This window comes from Rhipicephalus microplus, chromosome 3, assembly GCF_043290135.1.
Source record: "Rhipicephalus microplus isolate Deutch F79 chromosome 3, USDA_Rmic, whole genome shotgun sequence".
NCBI classification, from domain to species: domain Eukaryota; kingdom Metazoa; phylum Arthropoda; class Arachnida; order Ixodida; family Ixodidae; genus Rhipicephalus; species Rhipicephalus microplus.
This window is the reverse complement of record NC_134702.1, coordinates 156,269,946-156,293,564: the sequence shown is the minus strand read 5'-3', so window position 1 is coordinate 156,293,564 and position 23,619 is coordinate 156,269,946. Positions and strand designations below refer to the sequence as shown.

At 46.4% G+C, this 23,619-nt stretch overlaps 1 protein-coding gene across 1 annotated transcript; it reads left to right on the top strand.

The window, feature by feature from the left end:
* Positions 1-1,456: 1,456 nt before the first annotated feature.
* LOC142803402 (glutamate carboxypeptidase 2-like) lies at positions 1,457-18,729 on the top strand. Its single transcript, XM_075888525.1, has 4 exons — positions 1,457-1,540; positions 2,445-2,700; positions 10,216-10,297; positions 18,415-18,729. The coding sequence occupies exons 1-4, from the start codon at positions 1,460-1,462 to the stop codon at positions 18,704-18,706; spliced, it is 711 nt and encodes a 236-aa protein (XP_075744640.1). The 5' UTR covers positions 1,457-1,459; the 3' UTR covers positions 18,707-18,729.
* The last annotated feature ends 4,890 nt before the right edge of the window (positions 18,730-23,619 follow it).

Sequence of the window (23,619 nt, the reverse complement as noted above, 5' to 3'; positions counted from 1 at the left end):
GCTGCGGCGGCCTCATTTTTGATGGAGCCGAAAGTTTTTCTGGCCTGTGTACTTGGATTTCAGGCGCACGGTAAACAATCTCGATCAGTTGGTGGGAATTCACGAAGCCCTCCACTGTGTCATAATCATACGTGGTTTCAAGAGGCAAAGCCCTCACATGTTATTGAACAGTTATAGTTTACCGAGCTTGGCGGGATAGCGGGATAGAAGCGCGCATGCATAGTAACGTACATGGTTCGTACTGCATACCGTACAGAAGCTATTTTTCAGATTTACCGCTACCGCGTTAGCGTGGTTTACGTACTGCACGTAAAACATGGCAGCGGTATCAGGCGCCCGCTTTGAAGTAGTTTTGGCGTAGTTGTTGAAAGAATCAGTTTGTTCGCAGCGAACACCTCTTTAAAATGGGTTCACTTGCCTTCAGTTATATTCGATGACCGAGTATTACCAATAAGTTAGCGTAGTTTTTGAGATAGCTTCCCATTTCAATGTCTCTAGGCGTCGATGTAAACAAATGAGCAATAGAAATGTTTTCGCGTTCAGTGCGTGGTTTATATTTACTTACCTTTATTATTACTACAAAGACTTCAAACATTGTTTCCCGTGGTGACACAGACAAACATTTCTGTTTTCTTTTTATTTTCAGTGTTTAGCTCATTCACCTTTTGATAGGTGGTGGCACCCGTCCCAGCTGGGGCATGTGAACCACGTAAACGCTATTCTGCTAATCTATAAGGTGCTGTCCACAACGAACGTTTGCAGCACCGTAAGGCTATTCTCTTAAACCCTGATATCACGCTAACAGTAAACTATAACTGCCTATTACTGGATGAGGCGAATGCACTCATTCTGTTTCCTAATTTTGCGCACTCCACAATGCTAATGCACTAAGTATCTTTCAAGATATAGCAGTTAAGGGTCTCTTCAGAGTTCCTGCGTGAGCAGCGGAGAAAGGATCATCTTTTTAGCTAGCCATAGATGGTCTACAGCAAGTCAACTGTGAATGAGGGGGTGAAACATAAATGTTGCATTTCAGATTAAGTGACACGATGTACGAGTCCAGCTCACACCTTTTCAGCGAGGTCTTTGTAATGCAGATTTCTCGTCTCTTGGTGCATGGCTGCCAATATCATTGACAGGAACAGCTCGTCGTTCTTACCTTTAATACTACTCCGAGCCTTTCGGAACACACTGCGGCACCTCAGTGGAGGTGAAGTAAAATTCAGCGTTGTATAAATTTGTACATTACTGGTTTCATATTCAAAAAAGCGTCTTACGCTAAACATTTTCGAACGCAAACATTTCCGCAAGATCACGAAACGCTTGATTAATGAAAAACCCACTTATGAAGGAGTGGTATGTGAATTCGGCCTTTGAACTGTTTGAATGACAAGGTCTTGAGTTTTAGTTCCACAATCTGCTGACACAAAATTAATTTTTTCTTTACAGTCCCAAGGTTATGGACGCCATGTCCGACAGTGTACCTTTCAGCCTTTACGCAGGCGTGCCTTCCATCACTTTTCTTTTGAAACCAGAGAAGGTAAACTTTAAGAAACTTCACTTGGTTATGTAGTTATGAGCCAAGATGGTGCGGTTCCCCAATACCATAGGAGCCACTACCATTTTTTTCGCTTATGAGGTTCAGTTATGTAACCCTATTTACTTTTCCAACTCGGAAATACTCACCTGACCAAGAAAATGTGAATGAGCCACATTTAGGCATTTTGAAATTACATCTGACTACGTTATTTTCAACACAATACAAATTTTGCATGCCATAGTCAGGGGGATAATAAAAAAAGTCCGCGAAATCTGAAAAATGACACAACAGCTAAGCTGCAGCGGGCGCCAGGAAGCATCGTCATCAAATAAAATCACTCTGATGCAGCAAATGAAGACTATTCTCTCACATTTTGCCAGTGGGAGCGGAGTCGCATGTTATTTTTTTTTCATATCTTCAGGCTGACAAAAAGTCTCAGCCTGCAGAAAATGAGCATGTGATTAGTATGTTCCGTAAAATAGCGCTGTCACAACTAATTTGGGCATGCCTACGTATGCCTCATTGACATTGTGATGATTAGCTGAGTACTTGTCAATTAAGGTCTAATGAACGAAACTAAATAATGAAAACTTAGTAATGGCTACTACAGTATGCCGGAAACAATATACACTGAATGTGCTTCGCGTAACGATGCTCCTCTTTTTAATACTGCTGCGTGATACTTGGGCCACCCAGAGAATATGTATATGTACATATATAATTGGGAAGTAAAAACAGCGCAAAAATATAGACAAGGACAGAAGAAGAGACGACACCACGCTGACATCGCTATCTATATTTTTGCGATGTTTTTACTTCCAACTATGAACCACCAACTAGCCCAACTTTCGCTATTATTAGTACATATATAATCTGGTAATTTCTTATTTTCTCTGTTGAACAGAAGAGCAAGAAAAGTGGCGAGGCGACGTACGCTGCTTACCACACGGCGTACGACACTCTACGCCTCTACAACTGGGCAGACGCTCGCCTAGCGCCTCTCTGTGCTCGGCTTCACGGCGCTGCACTGTGGCTCGCTGCTGATTCACTCCTGATACCCGTGAATTTTTCAGCCTCCGCGCTTCGCCTCAAGGAGTCGCTGGAGGAGCTTCGCGAGTCGCCCTTCGCTATGGAACTGGAGCTGAATGGCGTTTCTCTCGGTCAGTGAGAAAAAAAATGCGGCTAAAGTGCTTCGCAGCAAGCCAAATTTCTTGCAAATAACTAACATAATGCAGAAATGGCAGGAGCCGCAACCGTTGTTACCAGAAATTGTCCTGTGGTTTTGTTTAGTGAATCATGTATGGAAGTATTCAGATGTTTTATTATTGTATACGTGTGTACATAACGTCAGTGGCCATTTAGCAGTGAATCCTAATGAACAAGAGCATTTGGAGCACATTGTATAGAACCGAAAATGGCGGTTCGTAACAGCGTCCCTAAGTTTTGTAGCATGTTGCCAAGACAGGAAAATCTGAAAAAAAGAAAGCTGTTTGCTGCTTTTACTACAGCTTTTTACTACAGCTGCGAAAAAAATATAGTATGAAGTACAAGTGATAAAATATTAGCTGTTTCGGTATTGGAATCACATTATTTGTGGCTTTTTTGTTTATTAACACGATAGCGTTAGAGAACTTGTTTCGCAGAAATATTGGCGTCGGCGTCATTAGTTGGGAGCGTAAACTAATCTTCTTCATGACCGAAATATTGAGAAAGATGCAAATAAAATAAATAAAAGTTTTCACGTTGGAGTGAGGCATGAACTCCGCCCCCTTGCGTGGCAAGCAGGCGTTCTACCATACAGCCACTCATCTGCTCTGAAATGCAGTGAAATATTGCTACATAGCTGACATATCAGCGGTCACAAGACGACAACGAGGGAGTGGTCTATCGGTTGTGCGTGCTGTCCTACATCGTAGTCGATGCTATACGCATCAGTTTTGATATAGATTCTACATAGACACGCTTAGAGTCATTTTTACGTAACGTCTTTGTGGTGGAAGTGCTGGGTACTTCCCTGTCTTCATCACGAAGCTTCGCAACGGTTACATCATCATTGGTCCAACCATGTCACAAGTTGAACAACCATCGTCTTTACCACCTGCCCCTTGCGTGACTTCTACATACGTCGTTCTACCTCCTGCTCGTGATCCCGGTGTATTTTCCGGTAAGGATAGCGTTGACGTCGACAAATGTATCAACCGGTACGAATGGGTCAGCGCAAGCTGCAGGTATGACCGACTCTTATGCTTGCCTATGTGCTTTTTTTACCTCAATGGCCCACCGCGGGTGTGGTTCGAGACGCACGAAACGGAAATTACAAGCTGGAAATTCTTTACAGAGAAGATCCGCGACCATTTTGGCGACACCGTTGGGCGGCAGATCGCAGCGCGGAATCAACTGGCGGCTCATGCACATACGTCGACGGAGTCGTACGTCGCGTACATTCATGACGTCATTGCCTTATGCCTCCAGATTGACGAGCGCATGAGTGAGTCTGAAAAAGTGGCCCATGTGCTGAAAGGATAGCAGACGACGTCTTTAATCTTCTAGTATACAACAATGTTGCGACCCTCGACGCCATCATTAAAGAGTGCCAGCGGTTCGAAGCCAAGAGCCGCCGTATTACTCAGCGATTCACCCGGCTGCCCAACACGGCCGCGACCTCATTGTGTGAAGCCGCCCGCCAGTCCTTTACGTATGACAACGTCACGCGCATTGTTCGTCGGGAAATCGAAGCTGCCTGTCTGGCTCCTCTTCAGCCACCCGTTTTCGTAACGCTCGCCTTTCACCCACAAAAGTCGTCAGTAGCGTTAATACAAGCTGTGGTGAGGCAGGAGTTTGCGAACCTCGGCCTTCTATCAGCATGTCTCTTGACTCGCCCTGAAGTCCCGTCTTACTCCCCAAGACACGCTCGCCCTTTACCTCCAACAATGCCCTTCCGTAACCCTTCGGAATGGCGAACACCTGACGACTGGCCTATTTGTTTTTCCTGCCACCAGCCAGGGCACGTTTCTCACTATTGCCGCCGCGGTTGGTCAAACCAACCACGCCAGACCTTCTCTACCTCTGCGCACATGCACCCGACGACCCCTATGAGATGACTGACGCCCCTTTGCCCGGTTGCCGCTACACTGATGCCCCTTCATCCAATCGCCGCAGCTCCTGCTCCCCGTCACGGCTACATCACTAATCCCGCTCTCCGCCACCTCGGCGCTTTTTCTCGCCGAGCTTCTCTGGACAATCGCAGCAGGAAAACTAGATGTACAAGCCGACCATGTTCCTGTGATCGCCCTCTTTGACACAGCTGCGCACCTGTCTATTATGAGCGCTTCTCTACACCACCGCTTGCAAAAGATTATGATGCCGTGTACGACGCAGGCAATATGTGTTGCCGATGGCAGTACTGTACCAGTAATCAGAAAGTGCACTGTTCGTGCCAGCATTGCCGGTCGCCACGCCGTGGTCCTTTTCGCCATGCTGGCCTGTTGCCCTCATGACCTCATACTTGACCTTGATTTTCTTTCGGCACACTCGGCCTTGATTGACTGTTCGTCTGGTACCCTCAGCCTCTATCTTTCAATCTTTGCCGACTACTCCCCAAAGCCCACCAGCCGCTTGAGCCCAAGCACTTTCGTTTGCCTGCCCCCTAGAGCAGTCTAGTACGTGTCTTTGTCTTCGACCCCTCCCGTTCCTGACGGTGATTATATTGTTACGCCGATTACTGACATTCGGCTGACGAGCAGTGTTACTCTGCCCCATACCATCGCGAACATAGCGGATAACTTTGTGTTCTATCAGCTCCTCAACTTTGGTTTCACCCCTGAAGTGTTGCCCTGCCAGATGGCTCTATCCCAGCTGACTGCCATAACAGAGCACGATGTCGGTATTGTCGCTGTATCTGCTCCTGATCTAAGAGCAGTCTCACGGTAGCCCAGCTCAGACGATGCTATTTTTCGAAACTTGATTGGATCGAAGCTTTCGCATCACCAGGCCGATGCTCTCTGCCAAGTTTTGGCCTCATACAGTGACATTTTCGACACCGACGCTCGTCCTTTGGGCCATACTAAAATTGTCACTCACTGAATCAACACTGGTGACTCTGCGCCCATTCACCGTCGGCCGTACTGCGTGTGAGCGTCCGAGCGAGAAGTGATTCAAAAAGAAGTGGCCAAAATGCTTACGAAAAACGTAATCGAACCATCCTCGAGCCCTTAGGCATCTCTCGTGGTATTAGTAAAGAAGAAAGACGGATTATGGCATTTCTGCGTCGATTATCGCCACCTCAACAAAATTACCAAAAAAGACGTGTACCCTCTACCACGCATTGACGATGCCTTCGATTGCATCCATGGCGACACCTTCTTTTCATCTCTCGACCTCCGATCTGGCTACTGGCAAATTGCTGTAGATGACATCGACCGAGAAAAGACCGCCTTCGTTACCCGTGACGGTCTTTACCAATTCAAGGTCATGCCCTTCGGTCCCTGTAATGCTCCAGCGACCTTCGAGAGAATGATGGACATGCTCCTACAAGGTTTTTAATGGTCGACACGTTTGTGTTACCTGGACGACGTGATCATTTTCTCACCTACCTTTGCAACTCACCTTGAATGCCTTCAGACCATTCTATCCACATTTTGACGGGCCGGTCTGCAGCTCAATTCCTCCAAGTGCCACTTCGGTCTTCATCAGATTACCGTGTTGGGTCACCTTGTTGACCCTGCCGGCATACGACTAGACCAGCGAAAGCACGCGCTGTAACAAACTTCCCAGTCCCAAACTCAGTCCATGATGTTCGCAGTTTCGTGGGCCTCTGCTCCTATTTTCGCCGGTTCGTGAAAAACTTTGCGGCACTCGCACGGCCACTCACTGACCTTCTCAAACAAGACGTCCCTTGTTTTGGGGGCACGCTTCAAGCTGACGCCTTCTCAGCTAATCACCGCTCTAATGACACCTCCTATTCTTGCACATTTTGATCCCGATGCTCCTACAGAAGTGCGAACAGACGCGAGTGGTCACGGAATTGGTGCAGTTTTGGCGCAAATTCAGCGGGGCAACGGCCGTGTAATCGCGTATGCAAGCCGTCTGCTTTCAATGTCTGAACGCAATAACTCTATAACAGAACAGGAATGTCTCCCCCTTGTCTGGGCTGTTTCGAAATTCCGTCCTTACTTGTATGGCCGTCCTTTCCGTTTCATCACAAATCATCACGCGCTGTGTTGGCTTTCTTCTATGAAGGACCCCTGTACGACCCTGTAGGACCCCTGGCCGTTGGGCATTGCGCCTACAGGAGTACTCCTACTCAGTTGCTTATAAGTCTGGACGTCTCCATCTGGACGCCCATTGCTTATCCCACTACCCTGTTCATCAGCCCGACGAATCAGACATCGAGCCTAGCCTCATCGTCATGTCAATGTCCCAGTTTCTTCAGATTGGTGATGAACAACGGCGTGAATTTTCCCTGCGACAACTTATAGACCATCTCGAATCTGCTCCGAACGACGCATCGCTTTGCATGTACGTCCTCCTGAATGACACGCTGTACCATCGTAGCCTCTAGCCAGATGGCCCCGAGCGTCTTCTTGTCGTGCCGAAACATTTGCGTTCATGAACGAGCTTCATTATGAACCAACTGCTGGTCATCTGGGTGTATCTCAGACGTACAACTGTCACAGGTCCTGTTAATTCGGGAGGCAATCGCCGGGCTAATTCCAAGGGCCGAAGTATCGGCCCCCCGAACCGCACTACGAAAGCGTGGACAATTTATAGGTGGTCCTTTTTGGCGCGCCAGCGAACGCCGGCTGTGGCCCAAAGAACAAGTCAGAGCCGAGAGTTGAAAAACAAACAAAATTATATTCTCAATAATGGCAGATAAAAACGATACAGAAATATGCACACTCGACAATAGTTGAATACAATATGTCACCAATCAAACAATGTGCTACACAGTACAATCAGTCACACTCGAAACAACGGACACAGACAACAATACGCACTACAATGCAGTCGCATGCATCGAACAACCAAGGCACTTAAAGACTAAAGAGTTCGAAAACTTATTGAGTCCAAAGTCCTTCGAACAAAAGACTGAATGATACTCTTCCGAGAATCACTCACTCAAAGTCCAGCGTTGTTGTCGTTCCGCTGCGCCCGAAGTTTCTTTTCCAGGAAACCTCACATCTGCAATTGGCCGCTCTCCAGGCTCCAAACTTCTTCGCCGGAAACGCGTCGGCTTCACACACGCAGCTGTTGCCACGCGTCTTCGCTCGATAGAGGTAGACACACACTCTTGCCTGTAACTCGAGCCTTCACCCCTCAGGTGGAAATCCTCTTCTTCTCCCCCTTTGTCACGGAAGTCAAAAGGCTTCGCCCACAAGGCGGAACACCCCACGCACTCTGGCGCATACTTTCATCTTCTCCTGCTTTGTCACAAAGGACAAAACCTTCACCGACTGACGCGGCGGGATACCCAGCGCACTCCGGCGCTAACTTCCTTTTTCTCCTGCTCTCCCATCTCGGCTGCTCGAATAAAAACCTTCCGCGCGAGATTTCAGAAAGTTCTCATTTCGTCGGCGCGATGCGCAGCGAGGGCTGGGGGAAAGCGTGAGACGGTACGAGGGCCGTCCGCGGCGGATGACGCAACGCTGCTTCGCCACGCCCCTTTCCATCGAGAAATTTCCAGGATTTGCTCGGCCGCCGATGAGAGGAGCTTCGTCGGCGAACCCACGCTTCCGAGGGGAGAGGGACGCGCGCCCGGGGAGTCTTTGGATGCTCGTTTTCTTTATTTATCGTTGACCTCTCGGCGCTTCGTCGCGAGAATTTGGCGGCGCACCTTTTTTGAGCGCTTGTTTTGTGACAACAACCGTGTGCGTCGCCGCTTCTTTTGGCGCAGTCTTGACAGGTCCGTTTGCCCTTATGTGTCCTACTGCGATAAATGCCAACGTAGGATGCAACCTACTGCGCCCCCAGCTGGACTTCTTCCACCGATCTCTACCCAACCGAACCTTTCTTCCGTGTTGGTATAAATCTTCTAGGTCCTTTTCCCGAGTCGAAATTGGGCAACAAGTGGGTCGCCGTTGCTATAGACTACGCGACTAGGTATGCCATCACTCGAGCGCTCCCCACCAGCACCGCTACTGACGTTGCGGACTTTTGGCTCCACGATGTCATCCTACACCGTGGCGCTCTTCGCCAATTACTCACGGATCGCGGCCGCACATTTCTGTCCCGACTAATCGACGATCTTCTGCACTTTTCCTCGACGCAGCACAAGTTCACCACTTCCTACCATCACCAAGCAAATGGCCTTATCAAACGCCTAAATCGCACCTTTGTGGACATGCTCGCGATGTATGTGTCCTCCGACCACCATGACTGGGACCTGGCGCTACCTCTCGTGACCTTCGCGTACAATTCCTTGCGCCACGACACCACTGGTTATTCACCCTTTTATTTCCTCTATGGCCCTGATCCGACGTTAAGACTCGACACCCTACTTCTAACCACTACAACGCCGTCAACATAATATGCACGCGACGCTATTGCTCGTGCTAACCACGCACGTTAGATCGCCCGCTCTAGACTTTCGGCTTTGCAAGCCACCCAGAAAGCCATCTACGACAGCTGGCATGTTGACGTTCGATTCTCACTCGGTTCTATCATTCTCCTGTGGTGCCCAGTTCGTCGAGTTGGCTTAACAGAAAAGTTGTCTCGCTACATGGGCCCTTACAGTATCACCCGCCAGGTAGCCGACGCCACCAATGAGATCATTCCTGCGTCTGAGACCACAAGCCTGCCTGTAATCCCACCACCCAGTGGTGTTGTGCACGTCAGCAGGTTAAAACCTTACCACCTGCCTACTGAAGACCGTAATTAATGTGCACCGAGGGAGTGCTTTTACCGCCGGGGGGGGGGGGGGGGAGTAATGCTTCGTAGCTGACATATGAGCGGTCAGAAGACGAGAACGAGGAAGTGGTCTGTCGGTTGTGCGTGCGGTCCTCCATCTTAGTCGATGCTATACACATCAGTTTCAATATAGATTCTAGATAGACACGCCTCGTGTCATTTTTACGTAACAATATATTTTCATGCTTTACAAGCACATGTGTCCTTTTTAACATCTTCACAACACATGTTATATGGCATTACTATTTCTGCTACAAGCGTACATTGCTGTCAGACATCGTAACATGTAATTATAATTACTTGGTAGTTTGAAGCCGGCCAGCTGTTATCAAAGGCACACACGTTACTCCCCATATTCTCTTAAAGGCGCCCTGCGAAACTTTTTACAAGAGCCTTATTTAACATCAGAACGCATGTAGCAGTGATTACCGAGATGAATGTATTAAGAATGATGCAAATTGGTGCACGAAAAGTTAAGTTATCACTTACAAGTCCTGAAGTTCCCTTTGAGCAAACGTCCTTTTTTCGCATTTTGCTCTGCTACTGGCGTCAATGGGCGCTTGCAATCACAGCGCGCATGTAAGAAAGTTAGAAATAGGCAAGTAAGAAATAGGTTATTACAGCTTGTTTTGAGATTCCGCATAATAGAGAAAAATGTCCTGTACTTGCTGAAGGAAATGACTTGTTAGACAATTTCGCCACAATAATTTTAAGTGAGTGTACTTAATGCCGCAGTCGGGTACGCTACAAGGTAAATGTTCAATCCGCAGACGCTTTGCGCTTGGCCATCGAGCACTTCCAGAGGGCGGCTGACCAGTGGACCGAACATCTCACTCACCTGAACGAGACAAGGTTTGTAGTAAATAACACTTACTGCAACACTGGTGGGTGCTAAGCTCAATTTTGAAACATAAGGGTGTATGCCATTAGAAAATGATATCACTCTAGTCGCGTGCAACTTTAGAAATATGCAGCCGCACTATCTCCTCAAATGCGCAAGCCTGTACAACAGGCGTGCACTTTATTATCGCATCATGAGCCAGGCGACCGGCAACGCCACCTTTGAAGAAGATTGTCGAGCGTGTGGACGGGAATATTTTTTTAGTCGCGGAGAATATCGGTAGCCACGATTCGGTCATTAGGGCAGGACAGTAGCCAGAACTTTTTTTCGGGAGTGGAGGAAGGGCATCTTTTTGATCTGAAGTGGGACACGTGCCGGCATATGTGATAGAGTGACACTTTGGGCTCTATTTTCCAAGACACAAGACTTCCGCGAGGAGGGGACAAGTGCGGTGTGCTACCCTCCGGTTAGGCAAGGCATCTCTCGACATAGTATCAACTGTATAGTTACTTTGATGGAGAACACGGCAATATATCCTCGCCCCAGGGCTTTCCCCTGCGGTATTCGTGACACCAAAACTATAATATGCAAACATAGATACAGAAAACGAGACTACGAACATGAGTTAACTGACTTCGAGACTGGATTAATTTAGCAAGCAGCACCATTTGCTTGTTAATTTCTACTCTGCGGATATTTTACACATGCCTTGAACGTATTCTCTGCAAAACGAAAATAAATTGTATTGCATTTGCAAATCAAACATTGCTGAGTCGTCAAGTGAGTTGCTTTTCTAGCTATTCACAAAATTAACATGAAGGGGGGGAGGGAACTAGTTCTGGCTAAATATTGTTGCTTCCTAATCGCTGCATCTCTCTAAATATGAAAAGCTATGGGAAACTGATTTTCCAACTGAGTGCACCTTTTCAGTCAAAATATACTACGACCTTTCGCGTCTGGCCTAGGCACACTGTGGTGCAGTGACAGAAGTTACTCCGCGTGACTGCCTAGTGTAGTAGACGCAAATCATTCGCGTGTGGAGAATTCACACCCCGTCCTACGAGATGTTTAACGATTTGTGCGCACACAAATACACATACACACCATATATATATATATATATATATATATATATATATATATATATATATATATATATATATATATATATATATATTCATGCTGCAAGGTGGTCATGTCCTCCCACCTGTCCGACTAAAATTTTTGACAATGTCCCCCTGCCCGCAGGGGCGCCTGCGCAAGTAGGCGTTTGGTGTGTAGCGACACCACGGACCCGAGCTAACGGGGCAGTTTCTACTCCCTCCCACGCCTAGCCGTGCGTGGCTTTGCCGTGTCCGGGGAAAAGGGGATCCTGGGTGTTGAGCCGACGCTGGGTGATTGGACCGTTAAGGCCCCCCGGCAGAGGCAACACACCCCTTTGGCCCCGGCTTCACGTAGACGGCACCCCTGGGCTGACCCACCCAGGGGAAATCGGCAGTCGCCTTTTCCTATCTCCCTCTCCCTACATCTTCGTCTTTATCTCTTACTATTTATCTGTCCTGTCTTCTACTCTCTTCCTACTTCCAAACTTCCTGGCGGCTAGGGTTAACCCTGTGAAAATAGCCTACCTTGGTCTAGGCGCATTGGGTTATAGTTGCGTTGTACGGCTGGTGTCTGCAGGTTTTAGCATCCACAAACTTGTAGCGTCCCCTCGTTGGGCTCCGTGGTGGGTGGCCGCAAACGCTTCTGAAAAAATTGAACTGGCATGCATAGAGCATTTCCCTTATTAAGTGATCGTACCGCCTTAAAGCGTGTACGCACCGAAGACTTAGGCTTTTCAACCGATCAAGTGAAAACTTCCCCCATTTTCATGTTATACATAGTGAGATAAGCAGCAAGCAAGCCACAACTGTATCCCCCTTTGTAGTATCCAGATGTCTCACAGAAACTCCTGGAGCCGGGTACAAGGTTACCAAAATGGCCAGCGGAGACCTCCTCCTTGAAGTTCGAGAAAAAGAACAGTTTGAAAAGCTACAGAATCTATCAACTTTTGGTGACACTCCCATCACTGTAACGCCACACAGATCGATGAACACAACCCGTGGAGTAGTATCTGATGCTGATTTGCTCGGCTTGACTGAAGAGGAACTTCTGGAGGGTTGGAAGAGTCAGAATGTGACCAATGTACAAAGGATCATCATTAAAAGAGACAACAAGGTAACACCAACAAAACACCTGATACTCACGTTAGCTTCCAGTAATCTGCCAGAAAGTATTCAAACAGGGTACACAAACACGTCGATCAGACCATACATACCTAATCCGCGTCGTTGTTTTAAATGCCAGAAGTATGGCCACGGCTCACAAAGCTGTCGTGGTCACCAAACTTGTGCACAATGTGGAGTGTCAGGCCACAATTCTGACAATTGCGAAGAACCATCACACTGTGTGAACTGTGGCGGAAATCATGCCGCGTACTCACGTTCATGTTCTTTTTGGAAAAAAGAAAAAGAGATCATCACTTTAAAGATAAAAGAAAACATTACATTTAAAGAAGCCAGAAAAAGAGTCTCGCCATTTTATGGCCCCACATATGCTGATGCGGCGCGCCAGGGGGCAGTGTCGCACCAGCCCTCGCCACTCCTTCGGCCTGGGCAGAGCGAGCCATTGGCTGTGGCGCCTGCCTCCAAGGCGGCAGTAGTTGAGTCTACTCCGCCTACCATTGAACAGAGACCAGGGACTCCAGGGTCCTAGGGTCTCAAGGCCTCACCTCGCCAGGCGAGGCCCAAGCTTCGAAAAACCAGCTCGCATGAGCGGGCATCCAGTGCCTCCGAGGAGGCAATGGATACGGCGGCACCCCTTGCGCCAAAAGAACGGCGCGGCTCTCTGGAGCGCGCCAAGAGAACTAAAAAGCTCATAACCGGGCCTGACAATGGCCCTGGTACTTGAGCTCGACCTTTCAGCTTAAACAAGTCACTCCCTTAACGTACACACAGCACTACTTTACTTCCAATATGGACACACAAATTATAATACATTGGAACGTCAGAGGACTGCTTAAGTACCTCGACGACGTACAAGAGCTTTTATACAAATACTCACCTCAAGTGCTGTGTGTACAGGAAACACACCTAAAATCCTCCAATACAAATTTTTTACGTGCTTACGTAATATACCGAAAGGTCCGAGATGATGCTGTGGCGTCATCCGGTGGCGCAGCCATTATTATTAACCAAGGAGCAGCGTGTACACATTTACCACTCCAGACATCTCTTGAGGCGGTGGCTGTTCGAGCGGTACTTTTAAACAAACTCGTCACCATCTGCTCTTTGTATGTACCTCCCCACCCCCGTCTTGAAAGACGTGAATTTCAGTCTTTAATAGACGAACTGCCAGAACCTTATTTGCTTCTTGGGGACCTAAATGCACATAGTGGACTGTGGGGCGATTCTCGCTGTGATGCACGAGGTCGTCTCACTGAACAATTTCTCTTCTCTTCCGGTGCCTGTTTGTTGAATAAGAAAGAGCCAACATACTATAACGTTGCCAACAAAACTTGCTCGTCTATCGACCTCAGCATCGTATCACCTTCACTCCTACTCCTACTCAAATGGAAAATCGTAAATAATGTATATGGTAGTGACCATTTTCCTGTAGTGTTGAGTTCACAAACAACATATGAAGGTCCTCTACACGTTCCCAAATGGCTGATAAACAAAGCAGACTGGGAACAGTTCCATAACTCTACACGTTTGAGTTGGACAGACATATGTAGGTTAAACATAGATGAAGCTGTGCAGTATTTCACAGCTTTTCTAACTGACGCAACAGCCAAGTGCTTTCCACAAACATCTGCACTGCCCGGCAAACGACAAGTCCCGTAGTGGAACACTGAGTGTGAGAATACGCGAAAGGAACAGAACAGGGCATGGAGGTTGCTGCGAAACTCCCCGACAGCGGAAAACCTTGAGAGCTTTAAGCAAATAAAATCTCGAGGCAGGAGAACGCGTCGGCAGGCCAGAAGAGAAAGTTGGCACAAGTTTTATCAAGGATAAATTCGTATACACAAGAGGACAAAGTTTGGAACATGGTTCGTAGGGTAGCAGGAAGAAAAGCACACTCACTCCCACTCGTAAATACTCAGGGTGATACCTTGGAAGATCAGGCTAACTTCCTCGGCGCACACTTTGAACGGGTATCCGGCTCATCCCATTATACTGACACTTTCCAAAAATACAGAACAAGAATAGAAAAGCAGAAACTCGAACACAAATCCACTAGATACGAAGCATATAACCAAGCTTTCAGTCTAGCTGAGCTCCGAACGTCTCTAAACTGTTGCAGTACTTCTGCCCCAGGTTCTGACCGTGTGGTGTATGAAATGTTAAAAAACCTACCAGCAGAAACACGGAAAACCTTACTCTGTTTGTACAATGCTATCTGGTTTTCTGGCACTATCCCTACCTCCTGGAAAGAGGCTATTATTATTCCCATTTTGAAAGAGGGCAGGGACCCTTCTTTAGCTTCAAGTTATAGGCCTATTGCACTTACAAGCTGCTTGTGCAAAGTCTTCGAAAAAATGAGAAACTGCCGACTTGTACATAACCTTGAAACAAACAATTTGCGCGACCCATTTCAGTGCGGGTTTCGAGAAAGTAGATCCACCACAGACCACCTTGTTCGTATCGAGGCACAGATCAGAGACGCCTTCGTCCATAAACAATATTTTCTCTCTGTGTTCCTCGATATCAAAAAGGCTTATGATACAACATGGCGTTTTGGAATTCTAAGAGACCTGTCCCACCTTGGGGTGCACGGAAGAATGTATCACATAATCAAATGTTACCTGTCAAACCGGACATTCCGTGTCCGTGTGGGCAGTGTTCTCTCACAAAGATTTGTTCAGGAAACAGGCGTGCCACAAGGTGGTGTGCTTAGTTGCACACTTTTTATTATTAAAATGAATTCCTTGCACTTGTCCATCCCCCGCAATATGTTCTATAGTACATATGTCGACGACGTTCAGCTTGGCTTCAAGTCATGCAACTTGGCAATGTGTGAGCGGCAGGTTCAGCTGGGTTTAAATAAGGTCTCCAAATGGGCAGATGAAAACGGATTTCGACTTAACCCACATAAAAGCACGTGTGTTTTGTTCTCTCGAAAGAGAGGCATGCACTCGGAACCTGACGTTCGACTGAACGGGCAACGTCTGTCCGTCAAAGACGAGCATAAAGTCTTAGGCTTAATCTTGGACAACAAGTTGACCTTCGTACCACACATAAAATATTTAAAAACAAAATGTTTAAAAGCCATGAATGCTATAAAAGTGTTGTCACGTACTACTTGGGGTAGTGACAGGCAATGCCTCATGAATCTGTATCGAAGCCTCGTTCGCACCCGCTTAGATTACGGGGCCTTTGTTTATCAGTCTGCAACTCAAAGTGCTTTGAAGATGCGTGACCCTGTGCACCATTTGGACATCCGCCTTTCCACGGGTGCTTTTCGCACCAGCCCCGTAGAAAGCCTTTATGTTGAGTCAAATGAGTGGTCGCTTCATCTGCAGAGAACTTACATGTCCTTTGTTTATTTCCTTAAGGTGAAAGCGGATAAGAAGCACCCCTCATACTCTACTCTTAATGATTTGTCGAGCTCAATTCTGTTTCTAAACAGGCCTTCGATGAGGCAGCCCTTCACAGTTCGCCTGAAAAGTCTAGCTGAAGAAACTGGAGTCTCACTAGAACACAGTTTAATGGCTCCTGTAGCATATCCGCCACCGTGACAATGGCAGACTATAGACTGCGATGTGTCCTTTCTAGAAGTTACAAAACATGCGCCTATTATCCATATTCGAATATACTTCCTGGAACTTCAACACAAATACACACGTCCTGAGTTCTTTACAGATGCCTCCAAGTCCAACTACTCTGTGTCCTACGCTGCTGTCGGCCCATCCTTTTCGAATGCTGGCCCTCTACATCCAGGCACAAGTATCTTCATAGCGGAAGCTTACGCGATACTTGTGGCAGCTAAACACATCAAACAATTACAAATACAAAAAGCAGTAATTTATACGGACTTCCTCAGTGCGGTAATGGCTCTGCACAGTCTTAAAAAACAAAAAAACCGGTCCTTGTCTCACTTTACTCCATTTTTCGCACACGCTACACACTCAAACAACATGTTGTAGTGTGCTGGGTGCCAGGGCACCGTGAGATCGAAGGCAACGTGAGTGCGGATCAGATCGCTGCATCCGTCCACAAAAGCACTGCCCCTACACCCATATCAATCCCGGCCCTTGATCTTAAGCCGACTCTCAAACGAAACCTCAGGGACTACTGGCACAGGCAAGTGGGATACACACACACAAAACAAACTACACATTATTAAGCCACACCTTGGTCATTGGCTGCCAGTATCAAAATCGCGTCATACAGAGGTAATACTAACGAGACTCGATTGATTTGTGGGGTTTAACGTCCCAAAACCACTTCTGATTATGAGAGACGCATACTAACGAGACTCAGGATAGGGCACACGTACACGACACACTCATATATTTTGTCCGGTGCCGACCCACCATTGTGTGACAGATGTGGTGAAGCACTAACAGTTCTTCACATTTTAATCCAGTGTAAACACTTAGAAACTCTAAGAAAACAACATTTTACATTACCCTACCGACAACATATACCTTTACACCCTGCAATGTTCGTCGGTAGGGAACCGCTTTTTAGCCATAAATCATTGTTAGCGTTTTCAAAAGAAATTAATAGTTTTCATATCATATACCGGGGAATTCCGTAGCACGACCTCTCCTGAGAGGTTTTCGCTGCTGTGGCTACACAAGAAAGCACTTGCCTCACGGCCCTTGGACGCAAGGGTATGAACGAGTGAGGCACTTGTGCTAATGCCATACATATCCACCATCGTCTTTTATTATCACCAACTTTGTTCATCTATTCGCACCACACACACCTTTCACGGCATGGTCATGATTTTATTACTTGTATGTTTTTACCCGCCTTACAGCGAGGAATTTTATGGCCCTTATACAGCCGCTAATCACAATCATCGTCCACATTCCTTGTCCCATGAACTGGCGCTCTTTGGCCATCTAATGGCCCTTGCGCCAATAAACACCATATATCATCATCACAATGTCCCCCTGAGCCCAATGCATCCGGTTCGTTGTCTTTCTAAACAGTGCTTTTTTGTTTGCTCTACTCGATGTTCATTAAAGGGACCCTGGGGCTCTGCAAGTTAGTCATCGAATAACTTCATAAAAAGCTTCTTGCCTCGCGAATCAACAGCAGCAAACGTCTTTGCAATCCTTTAAGTACGAGCAGAGCTAGAGGGATTTGTCGCCCGCTTTAAGTGAGGGATTTGTCGCCCGCTTTGCTCTGGTACCAGTGAGGCGAAAGCTACGCTGGAGGGGGCTGGCAACAGCGCAAGAAGACGCGTCTGTTTGTCAGCGTGAATTATGCCCTTGAGCACATTACTTTTTTTTCAATACACAGCTTACTTTCTGTGTGATCAGGAGCACGCGCATGGGCATGTGGCGGCTTACTGTGGGGGTCACAGTAACTTTGCAGCTCACGTTGTCAAGTCAGCGAATGCATTAGGACTTAGCATTCATGGAGCTTTATTTGGGTTTATTACATGTTTTGTCAGACAAGAGAAAACGATTTATAGCTGACACTGGCAATTAATTACAATGTCTAGGCCGCGTACAGCATAATAATGGTTGTCTTCAGCTCGCCTGTTCCCATGGACCTGACAGCCTATCTGCAGCATTTTCGGACCATACTGAAAAAAACAATGCAGAGCCCTTTAAGACTATTGCATTTTATTGCTTTCACTGCAGTGTCACTTGTTTTCCACAGGCCAAAGCGATCAGCAGACGCCAGCTTCAGCTTGCCTATTTTCCGCATCTTCCCGCACCAGCAAAATATAATGTACGGAGACACATGAACGAGCCTGGTGTTCCAACTTTTCATTTCGCCAAATGCTCATTTATACACCAGCATCTACCGCGCACATTGTGGTAGTTCGGTGGGATATGTTGTTCATGAAAGTGGCACACATGGGTCTCAAAATTACTATTTTTTTCATTTCGGTGTATGCGCAGTGCAGGTAAGCTCCGTGCCCTCAACGACAGAATGTCGGCGGCGGAACAGGCACTGTTGAAGCCGACTGGGCTTCCGGGACGTCCACTGACCCGGCACTTGCTGTGGGCACCATCAGAGTTTGACCACCATCGCGTCACCGGATTTCCGGTGTTTGCTGACCTCTTGTTCTACATCTCCCAGTTGCCTCTGGATACACGTGACCACGGCTGGAAAAATGTGCGGTTCTACCTGGCAGATGTACTCGTGGCACTCGAGGCATCTGCCGCTGCCCTTCGAGTGGCGTCTCCGTGAAGCAGCTGTTGGCCATCCACTTTGTACATGCAATAAAATAAATCATTGACGGAATAAGATACGCACTCCAATCTACCCTATGAAGGTAAAAAGGTATTCGACCAGCGAAGCTGTGGCATCACTTCTTTACAAACTAGTTGGTTCATACTTGAAAACTCGACTTGCTACGCAAGCTGAAGTAATACGAGAAAAGAAGCAGAAAAAGGTGCTTTTTCTCGTTCTCATTCTCCTTTAGCATGCGCACCTAGATGAAAATGGAAAGCCAATTACCAACTGGAAATGAGTTTTCCAGCAAAATTCACGGCCAGTTTGCCCATTACTAGCTGGAATGAAAGTTTTCCCGGTAGAATTGTCGCTGATAATCATAATATCCAGCGGTGTCTGGGTCCAGCTAGATATTTTTTATTTACGTTAAGTTTTATCGACGCAAGGGCATCTAAGGTCAAAGAGCGCCAGTACAAGTGTTGTTTCATTTCAGTTATTAGTTTAAAAATTAAAACAAATGATGTGTGGCAAATATCTACGAACCATTTAAAACACAGTGCATTTAAAAAATGTCACTTTGATGAAAAAAACTTCATTTCGTTGGCTGAAGTCTGTGATGATTAATTAGTCTGCAAGGCCCAAGACCCTCGCAGCTGAAGTCCTTGCCTGAGCAAGAACTGCGAAGGCGCAGACATACTTTTCATGCACCAGGCGGTACCTCACACTTGAGGTGCAGCCTGGTGGCTAGGATGGAATGATATTGTTAAAAATTTGACTTTCCCAAGATAATTAAGAAGTCTCTTAAGGTCAACCACTGCATCAAGTGATAAAAACAGCGCTGGATGAAGTGGGATATGATATCGATAGAGCTCCCTGAAATGGGTAAGTCGTGCTTGGTGAAGCACAGGACATTGTATGAGGACATGCGCAACGGTTAGACTCTCTCCACAGTGTATACATGTAGGTGGATCAGTGCCTGCCAAAAGGTGTTTATGTGTGGCATAAGTGTGGCCTATTCTGAGCCGTGTTAGAGTAACTTCGGCGAACCTGTTGAGTTTTTGGGGGATAACTTTTCTCAGCTGGGATTTTACAAGGTGGAGTTTGTTGTCGACTTCTCTGTCCCATTCAGCTTGCCAGTGGTTGCGTAGACCTCTACGTACAACAGGTTTTAGATCTACACCCGGAACAGAGGTTATATCTATAGTTTGCCGACCAGCGGCTTCTCGTGCATTCTTGTCCACTATTTCGTTGCCCGCAATTCCAGAATGACCTGGAACCCAGCAAATAACAATAGAAAGTTTTAGGTTTCAGGCTGCATAGATTTCGTTAAGGAGCTTGTTGAAAGTAGAGTTCTTGCTGTACTTGCCACAAGACAGGGCCCTGACAACACCTAAAGAATCTCTGTACACTATAGACTTTTGTATGTTGTGTTGTTTAGTGTGTTGTGTAATAAGCAGGATACCATAGACTTCCGCTGTGAAAATGCTGGTATGTGTATGCATGGTTCTGGTGTCCGAGAACTTTTGTCCATAGGCTGCACAAGATACAGATGTTTGAGACTTTGAGCCGTCAGAGAAGAACGCGGTTGAACGATATTTGTGTTCAAGGGCCAAGAAATGTTGCTCAATGAGTGCACTTGGACAATTTTGCTTTATGATGTCTTTGAAAGACCAGTCACAAGTGACTGGACATTGCTGCCAGGGAGGGATGTGTTCGACATGGTCACTTTTCTCCAAGTCATTGAAAAAAATTGCAAGTTTTTCTACTGCAGGTCTTATTGCCAATGAAAACGGTGGGGCGATAGAAGGACGGTTTTGGTATAACCGGGTAGTAGACACATCGTTCATAAGTGTTTTGCATGGGTGCTGCTTCCGAGACATGATCTTAACTGCATAGTTGACTCCTAAATACGTGCGCTGATAGTCTAGTGGCCACTGAACTGACTATGCATAAAGGCTGTGAATAGGGCTGGTACGGAAGGCACCAAGTGCCAGCCGGATACCTAAGTGGTATACAGGGTCCAACATTTTCAGTGCTGTCCTCGAGGCTGACTGATATACTATGCATCCATAATCTATGCCTGACAGAACCAGGCTTCGAAACAGAGATATGAGACAGTGACTGTCTGTTTCCCACGACTGATGCGATAAAATCTTTAAAAGGTTTATGGTCTTGAGACATTTTAACTTCAGGTGTTTTATGAGCTAGATGAAGGTGAGTTTGGAATCAAAAATACACCGAGGAATTTTTGTTCCTTCGCGATGACTATGTCTTGTCCATTCATTAGTATGCAGGGGTCAGGATGCACACCTTGTCGTCTCGAGAAAAGCACACTGGTAGTCTTGTCAGTGTTAAACTTAAAACCATTCTCGTCAGCCCATTTTGCAAGTCGGTTAACACCTAACTGTATCTGGCATTCGAATACAGTCAAGTTACACGATTTGAAACTAATTTGAATGTCGTCCACGTATACAGAGTACGATATCGCAGGTGGAATAACAGAGCGAAGAGAGTTCATTTTAACTATAAATAGTGTGCAGCTTAATGCTACTCCCTGCGGCACTCCATTTTCTTGAAGAAATGTGCGCGATAACACAGTACCTATTCTTACACGGAACTTCCTTTCAGACAGGTAATCTTTTAAGATGGTAATAAACCTGCCACATATTCCGAAAGACAGTAATCTGGCAGGATTACGTATCGCCAGGCAGTATCAGATGCCTTCTTAAGATCAAAGAAAACAGACAGACAGTATTGATTGTGTACAAACGAGTCACGTATATACGACTCGAGGAGGACAAGATTGTCGGTTGTGGATCTAGCTGTACGGAGACCAGACTGGCACGGGTCCAATATGCCGTTGTATTCCAAGTAATAGACCAAGCGGCAGGTAATCATTTTTTCAAACACTTTGAGTCGCCAGCTTGTGATGGCGATAGGCCTGTAACTATTTACCGAATAGGGATCTTTGCCCTGTTTAATGATTGGTAGTACTATTGCCTCTTTCCAAGCAGATGGTATTTCGCCGGTATTGAAAATCTTGTTGTAAAGTGCTAAAAGGCAGTTCAGGGTTTCATAAGGCAGATTTCTGATCATTTCATAGGTAATTGTATCAGAACCAGGAGCAGAACTTTCACAGGAACCAAGGGCAAGCTTCAGTTCATATAGTGTTAGTGGTTTATTGTATCCGTCTGATACAGGCTTGTTCCGGCACAGAGGTACACTTTCAGCTATGCTTTTGTGGCATAAGAATTTAGTGGTATAGTTTTCTGAGCTTGACATTTTCTCGAAGTGTTCGCCAAGAGCGTTTGCCTGTTCTTCTGTTGTATCACCACAGTCATTCACCAAAGGGAAGGAATTTGGGCCTTGTCCTTTAAGTTTATGCACCCTATTATAAACCTTGCTGACGTCTGTGTAGGAGTTTATTGAGGATATATAGCGTGTCCAGCTTTCCCGTTTGGCTATACGGCGAACACGCCTGCCATTCGCTTTGCAACTTTTAAAGGTTATCAAGTTTTCTGCTGTTGGGTAGCGAGAAAAAGTCCTCCATGCTTTGTTCTGTCGTTTTTTAGCAATTTCACACTCCCGATTCCACCATGGCTTTGTGTTAACCTTATCATTCCTGGACTTCGGTATGCACTTTTTTGCACAAGTAAGAACATATTGCCGCGTTTCATTTCCCAAGTTTTTGTTATCGTCCCAAAACACCACACCATTCTCAGCGCGAACCACGCATGCAGTTTTCGAGAAGGTTCCGGACTGTAGTAGATCATTTCGATAAGATCGCGCCCACTGTGCAAACGGTACAGATTGTTCTGGAACCTACGTCGCCGCCAGCGATAACGCTAGAACATTCGACGGCAAGAGTATAAATGCCGACGCGCTTCGCCGCTTGTCAGTTGTTGATCGAAGGCCGACGCTCCGTTCGCCGCTATCAGTCCGAGACTGCTATCTGTGCGAGACTGCTGCTGTAATTGGACTTTCCGTTTACCGGGCACAGGTTCGCCCAAATAAACAGTTAAATCCCAACACGAAGTCTCCTGTCTTCGGCCACGTCACGACCCCGTGACAATATTCAGAAATATAGTTGGCCATCTCTTCTACTTCCAAATGGTCCACCTCTTCGAGGTGTAGTGTACATAGCTCTCTGAATTTCATCCAGTTTGCAACATGAAAGTTCCACTTTTTAGGATAAGATGGCCGGTCATCCCGTTGTTTTGTTACTAAAATAGTTGAAAAATGGTCACTTCCTTATAGATTAATACCTTTCCAATCTAAGTAAGGTAGGAGTGACAATGACCCAATGGCTAAATCCATGCATGAATAAGTATTGTGTGTGGTACTATGTTGGCTCTGCCTTATTGAGCAGACAGGCTCCAGATGCGAGAAGAAAGTTTTCTCTTGCACGACCTCTCGCATCACATTTGGTATCACCCCATAGCAAACTGTGAGCATTAAAATCTCCAATTAACACATATGGTTCTGGAAGCTGATCAATAAGCTTTTCGATCTCTGTTTTTTTAATGGTTCGTCGGGGGTTATGTAGAAGCAGAGAGATATAAGACGGTTGAATAGAATAGCGCGAATAGCCACAACCTCAAGACAGCTTTGTAGCACAACGTGCTGGCATGCAACGCTTCTTTGTGCAATGATGGCCACACCTCCAGAAGAGAAACTTCCACCATTTCGATCTTTACGAAAAACCACATATTGATTTAAGAAATTCACATGAGTCGACTTTAAATGAGTTTCTTGAACACAGTACACTTTTGGCTGATAGTCATTAAGCAAGTCTTTGATATCATCTAGGTTATTAAATAGGCCTCTGGCATTCCACTGTAGTATTTGTGTGTCCATTTTAGATGTGTTTTGTGTTGTGTGCTCAAGGATGGCAAGTAAGCTCACGGACCCTTTTCAGGAGCCGTGAC